Consider the following 14,125-nt stretch of genomic DNA (forward strand, 5'->3'; position numbering starts at 1 on the left):
ACGACAAGTTCACAGTAAAAAGAAAAACACTGCACCTTTACAGAGCCAGTACTGTCACTGTAGATAATGTTTCCTTCATTTTGGTTCAGGCACTGTGTGACACTGCACTGATTAATGATCTGGCAAGAACATTACAGTACATTACATGTGTTAGTATGCAATCAGACAGACGCAAGACTGACTTGACTAGTATTAAAATCAATGGGTTTGGGTTACATAAAAACTTTTCCACAATAGGCTAAGGAGGAGAGGTTTATATTAAAATAATACAAAGGGAAAATATTACTTTTCTTAATACCACTCTGAATCTTTATAAATAGCTTCCATAGATCTCTGATGCCTGCTAACAATTATATATATATATAATATATACATATATATATTATTTGGACTATGGGAGAAAAGGATTATCCTCTTGAAATCCTTTGAATCCCAGTCGAATAAACAGGTTTGTAATAACCTTGTAAAGGAGACTGATTAACATAGAAAGACACATCACAACCATAGTGATCTCACAAAATGAGCAGGTGAAAGCTAGCTTGTTTTAGAGCAGGGGTCTTCAACGTTTTCAGGCCAAGGACCCCTTATTCGAGAGAGAGAGAGAGAGAGAGAGAGAGAGAGAGAGAGATGAAGCAGGGATAGCTGATCCACAAGCTCACAACGCCTCACAGTGCAAGCCAAAAATAGCAGATAGATCTTATATTTTTGGCTAAAGTTCTCTGAATATGGACGCTAGGGTTCAAGTGGTTAATATAAAAAAGAAAAAATCACACAAAGATTTGGAGGACCCCCTGTAGTAACTTTGAGGACCCCCTAGGGGTCCCGGACCCCCTGTTGAAGACCCTTGTTTTAGAGCGATGGTTTAACAGTGGTATGGCTTCCCTGTGGATCTCTGACATCATGCTGATGTCGTCATACTGATGACATCATACTGATGACATCAGTCTTGCCCGAATATGGATGGTGGGGACGGTGGATCTGAGAAAAACGTGAAAGATATTCGCACACAAAAAATGTTTTGCAATATGAGAAAAAAAAATCAATACTTCCATGGGCCTATTGGCAGCATGCACAATCATTCAGTCCAGTGGTTTGAGAGATTAGCCACGGTCACAAAGACAGATCCTCCCAGTGGGTGACAGGGCACCCTGGGGTGCCGCGACGGCAGTCCAGGGGTGCTGCGAGATAATTTGATAATGTTTTGAATTTATTTGGACACTTAAAAATATATTTAGTATAATGTTAAACTTAAAGTACAACATGATTTTCAGTCGGTTCCAACCAAAATGGCTATTATGTTGTTTTCCTCACAACATAATCACTAAAATATGCTATAAATATAAGGTGCTGGGAGTGAAAATGTTGTATACTAATGTAGGGGTGCCTCGGATGAAAAGAAAAAAGAAAATGTATAGGGGTGCCCTAAGCCAAAAAGGTTTGGGAACCCCTCCTCTAGACGGCTTGACCACTAGGAGCCACAGCGCTAACAAATGATGGAACATGAAAATCCGTCTGGCATTCACAGTTTGTAATTCATGAAACCTTTTTATTTTATTTTATTATCCCACGATTTTGTAACCCATTTTTCACCCAGTGCCAAGTATCTGATGTAATCCTGGGCGCTACACTCCCTCTGCCAACCTGGGGAGAGCAACGGACTGACCTCATGCTTCCTTCAATGCATGAGTAGGGGAGAGATTCCCCGCCTGGGCGCAGCGCATGGAAGGAACACGTTATTCCAACCAGTTCCTTTCCCCTCCATCAGGCTGGCCAGGGGGAGGCATTATAGAGACCAGGATTACTGCATGTTTTTGTGAGGTTATCCACCCTAGGATGCAAACTCCACACAGAAAGGCCCCTTTGCCAACCCCACCTAGGGTGTGGGCGCTGATGATGCGGAGGAGAGAACACAGCACACCACCAGCGCCCACAACGTCCCCCGGCGGGAATCGAACCCAGGACCTTCTAGCTGTGAGGCAACTGTGGTAGATTGGCTATTTTAAAGTATTTTAAATTAAAAAAAGATAAATCACAGGTGTAAATAATGTAATTTCGCACATATCTGTATGCAACAAACAACCTTGTTTGACACAAAAACACACCACATACGCTGCGTGGAAGCAGGCAACTTCCTGGAGATTACAACAACAACAATAAAGCCTGGAACTGGACTGTAAAGACACAACCGGTGTTTTTAATGAATGCCTCCAAGCAGGGGCGTCACAAGGGGTAGGAAAGTGGGACTGAGTTACTAGGGCCCAAGGTGTTGGAGGGGCCTTAATTATTTTATATACTTTAGCTATTGAAAAATAGCAGATATACAAGCTCACAGCGCGGCACCGAGTGCCGCGCTGCAAGCTTGTAGATCTGCTATTTTTGAAAAGTCGTGAAAATGTGTGCAAATCTTTGAATATAAGTTTTTTTTAAGCGAACATTTGTAACTCAAATTTTGCTTCTGGGGGTCCCTGGAACTAAATGTTTTGAGATGGGGGTCCGTGGCCAAATACATACCATTTTGGGGGTCCTGCACATGAAAAGGTTTGAGCTCCACTGACATCGAAACATAGGTTTAAAAAAAAAAACCTTAGAAGGATTTGAAATATTCAAAGATTTTCATGATTTTTCAAAAATAGCAGATCTACAAGCTCGCAGCGCGGCACTCGGTGCCGCGCTGTGAGCTTGTATATCTGCTATTTTTCAATAGTTAAAGCACAGGGGCCCCACAGTGAATCCTTGTACCCAGGGCCCAGAATTTGGTGTGACACCCCTGCCTCCAAGTATGGCATTCTCTGCACTATAGATCAGTGTTTTCCCAACCTTTTCATAGCCAAAAGATCCCAGGGCACACCTAGATATACGGTGTGTGTGACTATTTTCAAAAGGTTTGCCTCTTTCTTATATTATTTTACAATTTGGCCAATGTTTTACCAGTTTTTATATTGTTTTTGATTACTTTTGATGAAGTAATGGTATTTTTTTCTTTTCTTTCTTGGGGTATTAAACAGTTTTTAAAAGTCCTTCAATAATTTGACTTCACTGTCAAAATGTCAAAGGGCACACCAAAGGTCCGCGGCACAGTGGTTGAGAAACACTGCTATAGATCCTAAAGAGGGTGAAGGTTTTCGTACAAATACGATAGTTATCGCACATCTGGCAACACTGTTGAAGTGGTTAACAACATATCACATGCTTTGAGTGTCTGCTGTGACATCTGATTCAAGTCCTAGGCATGCCCCTAGTGTTGTGAAATTAAAAGGTGGTGAGTCACAGGGTCTGAGGACATTCCCTTGTGTAAAGACCAAAGCATATCGTCGTTGTCGAGTGGAAACCTTGTATCTCCAAGTTTCAAATGTGTATGTTCTTTCGCACAAGCACACAACGCCTCGCACCGATCGGCTGTTTTCACTAGTCTAAATCATTTTTAAAATGGAAAATGCAAAACAAACGGTTTTGGACATACAAGGTTTTCACCCGACAACGACGATATGATTGGGTCATCGTTCGCAAGAAAGCTGTGGAGGAGACGCCATCTGTGTGTGGGTTGGCAGTATGTTCTTTGGTGTTCAAAGGAGAACAACTATTGTCTCTCAGTCGTGTTTAACTAACTGTACCAAAGTTTAGTACAAGGTTAGTACTGCATTACACCTTTTCCCAGCCTCCAACTTCATTTTTAATTTGTCCCACTCACTCGTCACATGTTGATGCTTGGTCTAGTTCAGGGGTCTTCAAAGTTTTCAGGCCAAGGACCCCTTAGTTGAGAGAGAGATGAAGCAGGGACCCTCACAACCTTATCATAGACTCCATGTAGTTTCATTGTTTGACAGCACAATCGTCAGTGTATTTTGGATTCACGTCAATTTGTGTTTTCAGATATTTAACCACTTGAACTGTCAATACTCTGCACTTAGTCTGCTCTTTTCCCCTCTACACCAAACCTCTTTGCCGAAAATAGCTGATCTACAAGCTCACAACGCCTCGCAGCGCGAGGCGTTGTGAGCTTGCAGGTCTGCTATTTTTGGCTAAAGTTCTCTGAATATGGACGCTAGGGTTCAAGAGGTTCATTATAAAAAAGGAGAAAAAGGTTTCTATCGCATAAAGATTTGGAGGACCCCTTGTAGTAACTCTGAGGACCCCCTAGGGGTCCCGGACCCCCTGTTGAAGACCCTTGCTTTAGTGTCCGGTGCTGTTGCAAAGGACGCCATTTTCAAGTCCCGTATTGATGACGGCGGAACGATCATATCCTATAACCACCCTGTCTGTATGCAACGTGGACAGAGTGCCTGTGCAGAGTGGCGCGACTGTCCCGTTTTCATGGTTTTTCACTCGTTTTCAATCACGTCTGCATTCCATCATCAGTCACGTGACAGCACACCTCCTCCCATGTCTGAAACAAACACCGTGGGAGTTCTAAGGAGAGTTTAATCCGACCGCCCTTCATGTTGAAACACGACGTGAAGGGGTCTTGATTTGACCAAGCATCCATAAGTGACCAGTTGGGAGTGAGAACGAGTTGATGTTACGGACAGATATCGAATGTCTGTATTCCAACTTTTGACCTCTCCCTTGCTTACACAACGTATTCCCTTTATACCTTCAAGTCTAGAGATGAGGTACTCAGTCATAATGTAGGTTCCTTCAGAAAAGCCAGACAAACTGAAAGCTGTCTTTTCAGTCCATCTTCTTCCCTTCATGTCCGTTGACCGCTACCGCCGCCGCCGCGGCCTCCTTCTCCTCAAGCCGGTCTCTCCACTGCCTGCTCTTGCGGACGGCGAAGCGACCGATGTCCACCACGAACAGCCAGGAGAGGACGTACAGGGCCACGCCGCCGCACTTGATGAAGAACTTGGGCCTGGGCGAGATGAGCTCGCAGTACAGCATGGCGCCTCCCACGAAGACGCGCATGAACACGAAGAGCAGCACGAAGGCCACGTCGACGGCGACCCCCAGGCGCGTCTCGTAGCGTCCCGTCTGCCTGAGGAACCAGCGCGTCTGCAGCAGGGGGTTGGTGATCTCGCTGCCGAAGAGGACGGCGCAGCCCTCGATGCCGGACTCGCCCAGCGACAGGGTCAGCAGGATCCCCAGGATGCTCATGGTGTGGTGCGCCAGCATCACGGGGCCCTCCGTGCGGAAGTACACGCACCAGCCCATGTCGAAGATGAAGTAGCCCAGGCTGATCACCAAGGCACTGATCTGCAGGGGTGTGTTCTTCGTGCCTGGAATCAAAACAAACGTGATTTTGTTAATATACGGTTATGGAAGAATATGAATGCATTGAGGCCAAGGACCCCTTAGTTGAGAGAGAGATGAAGCAGGGACCCCCACTACCTTATCATAGATTCCATATAGTTTCATTGTTTGACAGCACAATCGCCAGTGTATTTTGGATTCCTGTCAATTCGTGTTTTCAGATATTTAACCACTCGAATACTTATTGAATACGTCAATACTTGGATACGTCAAGCAACTTTACCTTTCACTCTGTACTTAGTCTGCTCTTTTCCCCCTCTACATCAAAGCTCTTTGCCAAAAATAGCCGATCTACAAGCTCACAACGCCTCGCGCTGCGAGGCGTTGTGCTATTTTTGGCTGAAGTTCTCAGAATATGAACGCTATGGTTCAAGTGGTTAATATGAAAAAGAAGAAAAAAAAAGTTTCTATCACTCAAAGATTTGGAGGACCCCCTGTAGCAACTCTGAGCACCCCCTAGGGGTCCTGGACCCCCTGTTGAAGACCCATGCTTTAGGTCTAGTAAAAGTACAATAGTATACTGAGGAGACACTTTGGCAAAGACTTTCACAACTTATACAAGATCTTTTTCTCTTGGGTTGTTGCTACAGTTGTTGCTACTTTTTTTTAGGCTACCAGCCTCCTCAAAAGCATTTTTTTCCATCCTTTCGGATTCATGTGACATATCTGAACCTAATGAATCACGCAAAGCGGAGACATTTCATCAACATGGATCTGTCCCATTTAGCGCCACCATCAGTCCGATTTTTGGACACTGCTCCTAAAGATCAAAGCCCTAGAATCACACAAAGCGGTAAACAGTTGTGTATGTGACCTGACGGTCGCTTATCTCCCGATTAGGGAGTCTTACTGGTGTAATTACATTGTACATTATTTACACTGGATCTGTTGAGCTCTATATCTGTGGACATTTATATCGCTCCATTGGATCCCCGTCAAATTTAAAATTGCTTTCAAAATCCTGATAACCGCTTTTAAATCCATTAATGGACTGGCCCCGTCTCACCTGGCTGAACAGGTTCAACGCCACAAGATTCAAGATTCAAGATTCAAGATTCATTTATTTTGTCCCGAAGGAAATTTGTCTTGGACATGCAGGCTGCTACATAACATACAACAGGACAAGACAAACAGAAAGTAAATTACAACGAATAGTGCACAACACACAGTGCTGACATACAGGTCAAGTGCATACATTACACTACATTACACCAGAGTCATCACCCCTACTAACGGCCTGAGTTTAGCAGATTAACAGATATGGGAATGAATGAGTATTTGTATCTGTTCAGATGTCTTTTCTTGTTTTTTAACTGGGACTACAAGCAAGTAAGAGCTTTAAGCTCAGCTGACCTTTCATTACTGACCCCTACGGCTACAGCCCGACTAATAACCAGGGGGCGATGGTGCTTATTGCCGTGGCTGCCCCCCAGGCTCTGGAACGACCCAGCCTCGCATTGCCAGACGCCCATCCACTACCACACGCAGTGTGAACGAGTCTGGCAATGCGACTCTAGGAACGACTTCCCCTCCATATCAGGTCTGCCCAGTCCATCAAGGTTTTTAAGTCCTTCCGTAAGGCTCACTTTTTTAAATTTGGCTTTTAACCTCAGCCGAGGTTATGTTTTAACCTGGGGCCAGTTTCACGAAAGCAGAATGAACTAAACTAGGATTTAAGCCAAATCCAGACTTGACAAAGCCTCCTCCGTATAGCCTGGTTTATTCCGTTGGCCCCTGATCACTGCTTTGTTTATTTGATTGTATTTGGTTGTATTGCTTCTTGTTGCACTGTGTTTCTTTTGTCTTAAGCAATTTGGTCGACACTTTGGTCGTTTTTAAATGGGCTGTATAAATAAAGTTTGATCTGATTTGATTTGATATCTTATCCCAGGTACTATGTGTAAATGTACAGTAGATAATGTCTTTGTTTTCTTTGATTAGATCCTCCCCCCCTTTCTTTTTCTATGGAAATAACAATACAATGGGAACAATGCGTGAACTTTATTTACTTCTGTAAACCTGTGTGATGTGACAACAAAGCTGATTCTCATTGTGAAAGTAGAGATGGCATAACTGGCATAACTTCACCTACTCCCATGTGCATGGAGAACAGAAACTAAGTCTAAAGTCTAAAGGCCAGTCAGACCACACCAGAAGCTAGATAGCATTTTTAGGTTTTAGACGATTTTTTTTTTTTACTGATTAGGTGCGTGGTCTACCTATGTTATTATTATTTTTTCTAGATTGATATTCCTGTGCATTTGTTGTATTGTTGTTGATGTACTGGCATATTATCTTGCTTATTATATTGACGTATTACCTGCTTAGTCGCTTTAGTTTTAGTCCTGAACACATTATTACTCAATTCTTTATGCTTTAAATATTAAAAAATAGCAGATATACAAGCTCACAGCGCGGCACCGAGTGCCGCGCTGCGAGCTTGTAGATCTGCTATTTTTGAAAAATCGTGAAAATTTGTGCAAATCTTTGAATATTTTGACCCAATTCTATAAGTGTCTTCTAAATCCTTTTAAGTTTTTTTTTTTCTTTTTTTTTTAAACTATGTTTCTGTCAGTGGTTCTCAAAATGTTTCATGCCAAGGACCCCCAAAACTACATGTATTTGGCCACGGACCCCCATTTCAAAATATGTTGTTCTAGGGACCCCCCCCCCCATCTCAAAATATTGTATCAGGGACCCCCCAGAAGCAAATATTTGAGTTACAAATGTTCACTTTCAAAAAGATATATATATCACGGTTTAAAAAAAATAGCAGATCTACAAGCTCGCAGCGCGGCACTCGGTGCCGCGCTGTGAGCTTGTATATCTGCTATTTTTCAATAGCTAAAGCATTCAATAATTCTAGGCCTAAATGGATTAAAAGCGTGTGCTAAATGCCTAAACCGTAAACTGTAATGCAACTCCTTGCAACAGCCATTCGGGATAATGGTTGCAAGTTAGTTGCAATTATTTGCATGTTGCAAAGCCTGCAAGGTCAGTTTCGTTATGAATCATTGGGTGTGGACTGGCAACCAGTGTACAGTAGTATACAGTACAAACAACTTGTATTGTTGTGCCAACGCTGTATGTACAGTTTGACAATCCTTTTCATAGACATTCATCATGCGCTTTTGCATGCCGAATATTTCCATACATGACTTGCATGCAAATCAAACCGATAATTGCTGAGTTAGGGCTAGTGGTTCTCAACCTGTGGGCCGGGACCCCCAGGGGGGACCCCAAATTATTTTGGAGGGGGTCCCCACTCCCCAGAGTGATTAACTTAATGTGAAACATTCTTTTCTCTGTCAACAGTAAACAAACCGACATAAAGTTGAAGTGTATAGAGGGTATATGCACATTTCTAAAGTGACAATTTAAGGACTTTTGAATGCCTCTAAGGTGCCCTCCACACTACAGGCGGTTGCCGTCGGGGCTGCCGCTAGGATCAGCGGTGGCCGTGCCGCGGTGAGACACAAACACACTCGCTCAGTGAGTAAACGCCGCGCGGTATTTCACAAAGATGAACACAATCCATCTCTCACCGCCCGCGTACGCATGCACAAACGAGCACGCTCGCGGGGGATTTCACTGGACCGTGCCCGCTCGCCTCGCCGCTCCAAAACTTCACTGCGTGGCCAAAATAGCCGCCCGCCTCCCATTGAAAATGAATTGCTAGGAGGCGGTGACCGCGCGTAGTGTGGAACCCCCTTAAATTGACAAATTAAACATTGGCCAAATTGTCAAATATTAGAGGCAGAAATTGTGAAAATAGCAGATCTACATGCTCATGTAGATCGGCTATTTTCACAATAGAATCATGTTATACAAAATGTAATGCCTCAACTCTTAGTGCTCTTCAGGGTGAGGGGGTCCCCAGTTAAAATATGACCATTTTGGGGTTCCTGGCCTGAAAAGGTTGAGAACCACTGAGTTAGGGGTCTACAGAGAAGTACGTGCGTATACCTGGATAGGCGAAGGGCCAGGGTCCGTCCACGTAGCCGATGTACGCCGTGATGAGGACCACCAGGACGCCGTGGAGCAGGGTGACAAGGCGGCAGTTCCATTCAGAGCCCCGGTGCCCGTTGAGGGCACAGAGGACTGCGTAGATCAGGCTCCAGCAACACAGGCACAGCAGAGCACCAACAACCAGCAGTGCCATCCCTTAGCTATAAAGACAGAACAAAATTGAAAACTTGAAAAATTCCGGTCTCTCTCTCTCTCATCAACAAGTTGCCTTAGGCCTAGAATTATTGAATGCTTTAACTATTGAAAAATAGCAGATATACAAGCTCACAGCACGGCACAAGTGCTGCGAGCTTGTAGATCTGGTATTTTTGAAAATAAGTCGTGAAAATGTGTACAAATCTTTGAATATGTGTATTTTTAAAGCGAACGTTTGTAACTCAAATTTTGCATCTGGGGGTCCCTGGAACTAGATATTTGGAGATGGGGGTCCGTGGCCAAATAAATATCAGTTTGGGGGTCCTTCATATGAAAAGGTTTGAGAACCACTGACATAGTAGTCTCTCAAGAACAGACTAACTGAGCTCCAGTTAAGTGAAAAGGACCTTTTCTTTGACGATGGCTGGCCAGATTGCAGACATAGAAACATAGGTTTTCCAAAAAAATCTTAGAAGGATTCAAAAGACACTTACAGAATCTGGCCAAAATTCTAATTTTCACGATAAAAAAAAAATCTACTATTTTTCACTGGTCAAAATTCTAATGTTCACGATAAAAATAAATCTGCTATTTTTCACTGGTTAAAGCATTCAATAATTCTAGGCCTAAATGAGTTAAGTCAGTGTTTCTCAAACTTTCAAATTTTAAGGTCTCCCCCTTAACTCTGACAGTGTAAAAATGGAACCAACTGTCAGAGTTACAGACTTGTATGGGTCAATTTAGACCCCACTAAAGGAACCTACAGAGTCCCCGGAATCCACTTTGAGAAACACCGCTTTAAGTCACTGACCAGAAATGTAGTTGACATCAAAAACCGAAAGAATACGAACCTAAATAACTTGTGATAAGAAAGAACATAGTCTTTTTACAATTTACAGTACACACGAGATAAAAATAAATTAGCATCTATAGGCGCTCACAGCTGAAATCCCTTTGTAACAGAACAACAATTAGCCTTTGCTTGAACTATAATAGCACTACAGATGGCCAGGGCCTGAAGAATCTGGTGGTGTGGGGTGAGGGGGATGTCTCTGTCTCGTGTGACGTTTGTTCCTAGGAGATGGGACCATACAGACGGACAAGCCCACACCCAACACTGGCAGCAAGCACTGCAGCACCAACCAAAGGAGAACTTTCAGTTTCATGTACTACTGTTACAAGTTATAATCTCAGTCAGGAACTTTCGAAACCAAGTCATAGGTTACTGTGTGTCGGGGCTGCAGACGTCGTTCCCATGGGAGAACACACTAGTCATGTTCAAGGTCCTCTTCTTGCACTTGTGTGCAACAGGCAGTGGTGGAAAAAGTACTCAAATGTTTTACTTAACCCTGCAAGGCCCGAATTAATTTCTACTGGCCAAAAAATAAATAAAAAAATTCAGATGGTGTTGTAGGAGTCCTAATCACAGGAAAATGTAATTTTAAAAAATTAATAATGTTTTTGTAAGGTTTTATAGCCATAAATCATAAAGCATAAATCATGCTCTAATTTGCATATTGTGGATATTTTTCACAATATTAACATATGCACGTGTTCTAGACATTCTAATGATCACGAAAAAAAATATTACAGGCATTTTACTTCTGTTTTAGTGAGGAATAGCTTCATTTAAAAAGTGAGATGTTGTTCGTCCAGACGCTGGAATTTCAACTTCTCTGGGAGGTGTCAATGTCAGCCCCTGTGGGGGGTATTTATATGCAAATATCGTGGCCAATGGCATTGTAATACTAAACAATAGGATTTAATGGTGATGTTAATGTGAAAAAAGAACAGGAAAACTAATTATAACATTTTTTTTAAAATGATTTAAAAAACGTTGCCAAAAAGCTACGCGGGGCCTTGCAGGGGGACTGGGAGGAGGACTTCACCACTTTTCAACCAATCTTCATATAATAGGTCCTCACTAATGTTCATGATAAAATATCACAATTTATTTCTACTCAGTCTGGGTCTCATAGGAGAGCTGTGGGTGGGTCAAATCCTTCCACCGGTGACATCATCAATGGGAAATGCAAGCTAATAGAAACTGCAGGCTTCTATTCCTGAAAAGTTGCAATGTTAAAGTGGAAGCCATTTTTTTTTTTTTATATTGTTTAAAAAAAATCTGTCAAACGATGATGTCACCGGTGGAAGGATTTGACAGCTCTCCTATGAGACCCAGACTGAGTAGAAAGAAATTGTGCTATTTTATTATGAACATTAGTGAGGACCTATTATATGAAGACAGGTTGAACAGTGGTGAAGTCCTCCTTTAAGTAAAAGTATCAATACTGCAGTGTAGAAATACGAAAGTATTGCCATCAAAATGTACCAAAAGTAGAATGTACTCAATATGCAAAATGTTCCATTTCAAGATTTCAAATTCATACAAATCTTTTGAAAATAGCAGATCTACAAGCTCACAATGCATTGCGATCGCGACACATTGTGAGCTTGTAGATCGGCTATTTTCAAATGGCCGAAATGTATACCGCTAAAGTGGTTAATGTTGTTTTATAACGATCAAAATCTACAAAGTAACTAGTAACTACGTTTTCAAATAATTGTAGTGGAGTAAAAGTACAATATCTGGATCTGAGATGTAGTGGAGTAGAAGTAAAAGTATTGGAAATTGGAAATACTCAAGTAAAGTACACGTACCTCAAAAGTGTACTAATGTATAGTTACTTTACACTACTGTCAACAGGCCCAATCCTAGAGAGATCTGAACATAGCCTACATATACTGTAAATGTAGGTATGTACAAGAACGGAGATCCTCAGATCTACAAGCTATTAAACAACTTGTTTAATAGCATCATAGCTTGTAGATCTGAGCTAGTGACCAGTGGTGTAAAGTAACTAAGTACATTTACTTAAATAGACCTACTGTAGGCTACTTATAAGTACAGTTTGTAGGTACTTTACCCCAGTATTTCCAATCCACTACTCCACTACATCTCAGAGGAAAATATTGTACTTTTACTCCACTGCAATTCTATGAAAACTTCAGTTACTTCAGTTACTTTGTATATTTTGATTATTAATACAAAACATACATTAACCACTTCAACTCTATGATAACATTTTGGCCATTTGAAAATAGCCGATCAACAAGCTGAATCGTGATGCACTGTGAGCTTATCTGCTATTATCAAAAGATATATATTTAATATACATCTGAAAACCTTAAATGGGACATTCTGCATAATGAGTATTTCTACTTTTGATAGCCTACTTTATTTTGATGCCAATACTTGTACTTTTACTCAAGTAGATTTCGAATTCCAGACTTGAATTGTAAGAGTATTTCTACATTACAGTATTGATACTTTTACTTTTAAAATGCGAGTAGCCTATTTGTTTTCCACCACTAGCTTTAAGTAGATCTATTCCTGGCAGGCGACACCGCCGTATAACACAGTAATAATAAGGCTTTAAGCTGTATGATGCCCTGGATACGATCATCACACGCACTTGGCGGTTACCATAGTGACGCTGATGTGTAGGAGCGGTTTATTATAACTGCCGTGGTCGCAACCTGTCCTGAACACGTTTCATCCCTGTAGCAACAAATAAACAACAATAAATAAAATACCACCTTGATGACGAATCCTCCGATGAACATCTGACCAGTCCTTCTTCTCTCTCACGTCATCATGTTTGTGTGTCCACGACCACCGATCATCACGTTATGATGTCCTCTCTATCCAACGGCCAGCATCAGTCAGTATCTCTGATTCATCGCCATTGAACTGGACGGCAGGCAGTGTGAGGATCTTGTATGTGGACGAGACGATGTCACTGAGGCTGCTAACAGTGCAGTGAACTGGAGTGAACTGAATGGAACGTTAGCGCACAACAGCCAACAATCATTAACAAAAGCCCGTTTGTTTCCATCCAATCCATCCCACAGGAGGAAGGGTTCAGCAGCGATATATGGGAGGGATGTTACTGTGTGGTGTGTTGTCTTTTTGACAAGTAGCGACACCCTGTGGCGAATGACTAGAAGTACACCTAAATATAGGTTATATAGCAGGGGTATTCAACGTTTTCAGGCCAAGGAGGACCCCTTAGTTGAGAGAGAGAGAGAGAGAGAGAGAGAGAGAGAGAGAGAGAGAGAGAGAGAGAGAGAGAGAGATGAAGCAGGGACCCCTACAACCTTTTCATATAGATTCCATATAGTTTAATTGTTTGGCAGCACAATTATCAGTGTATTTAGGATTCATGTCAATTTATGTTGTCAGATTAACAACTTGAACTGTCAATACTTAAAGGGCCATTTCACCTCTTTGACATCCAATCTAACCCTAACCCAATCGTTTTGCATCATATGATGCAAAACGCATCACTAGTACATGCTGAAATACTAAAATATCTATAAACACAGATTGAACACAAAACATAACTCAGGATTGTGTTGATCGTCTCCCAAACAACAATAAAATAAGATTGGATTGTCCCAGAGGTGAAATTCCCCTTTAAGTTGACCTTTCACTCTGTACTCGATTCTTTTTCTTCTCTACACCAAACCTCTTTGCCAAAAATAGCAGATCTACAAGCTCACAACGCCTCGCAGTGTGAGGTCTTGTGAGCTTGTAGTTTTGCTATTTTTGTCTAAAGTTCTCAGAATAAGGACACTAGGGTTCAAGTGGTTAATATAAAAAAGGGGAAAAAAAGTCTATCATACAAAGATGTGGAGGACCCCCCAGGGG

General features: G+C 42.1%; 1 protein-coding gene across 1 annotated transcript; it reads right to left on the bottom strand.

Annotated features, from left to right (window-relative positions):
* Nucleotides 1-4,035: 4,035 nt before the first annotated feature.
* On the bottom strand, nucleotides 4,036-13,152 carry tlcd5a (TLC domain containing 5a). Its single transcript, XM_080730954.1, has 3 exons — nucleotides 13,012-13,152; nucleotides 9,214-9,416; nucleotides 4,036-5,213 (listed from the first exon to the last, which is right to left on the bottom strand). The coding sequence occupies exons 2-3, from the start codon at nucleotides 9,407-9,409 to the stop codon at nucleotides 4,669-4,671; spliced, it is 741 nt and encodes a 246-aa protein (XP_080587080.1). The 5' UTR covers nucleotides 9,410-9,416; nucleotides 13,012-13,152; the 3' UTR covers nucleotides 4,036-4,668.
* Nucleotides 13,153-14,125: the final 973 nt, after the last annotated feature.

Source organism: Nannobrachium achirus (assembly GCF_963921795.1).
Source record: "Nannobrachium achirus genome assembly, chromosome: 8".
NCBI classification, from domain to species: domain Eukaryota; kingdom Metazoa; phylum Chordata; class Actinopteri; order Myctophiformes; family Myctophidae; genus Nannobrachium; species Nannobrachium achirus.

Excerpts from the sequence above, each read along its gene's own strand:
- tlcd5a (XM_080730954.1), bottom strand. The coding sequence starts at position 9,409 with ATGGCACTGCTGGTTGTTGGTGCTCTGCTGTGCCTGTGTTGCTGGAGC. Across the intron at positions 5,214-9,213 it reads CTGGCCCTTCGCCTATCCAG|GCACGAAGAACACACCCCTG; the intron begins GTATACGCACGT and ends TTTTGATTCCAG.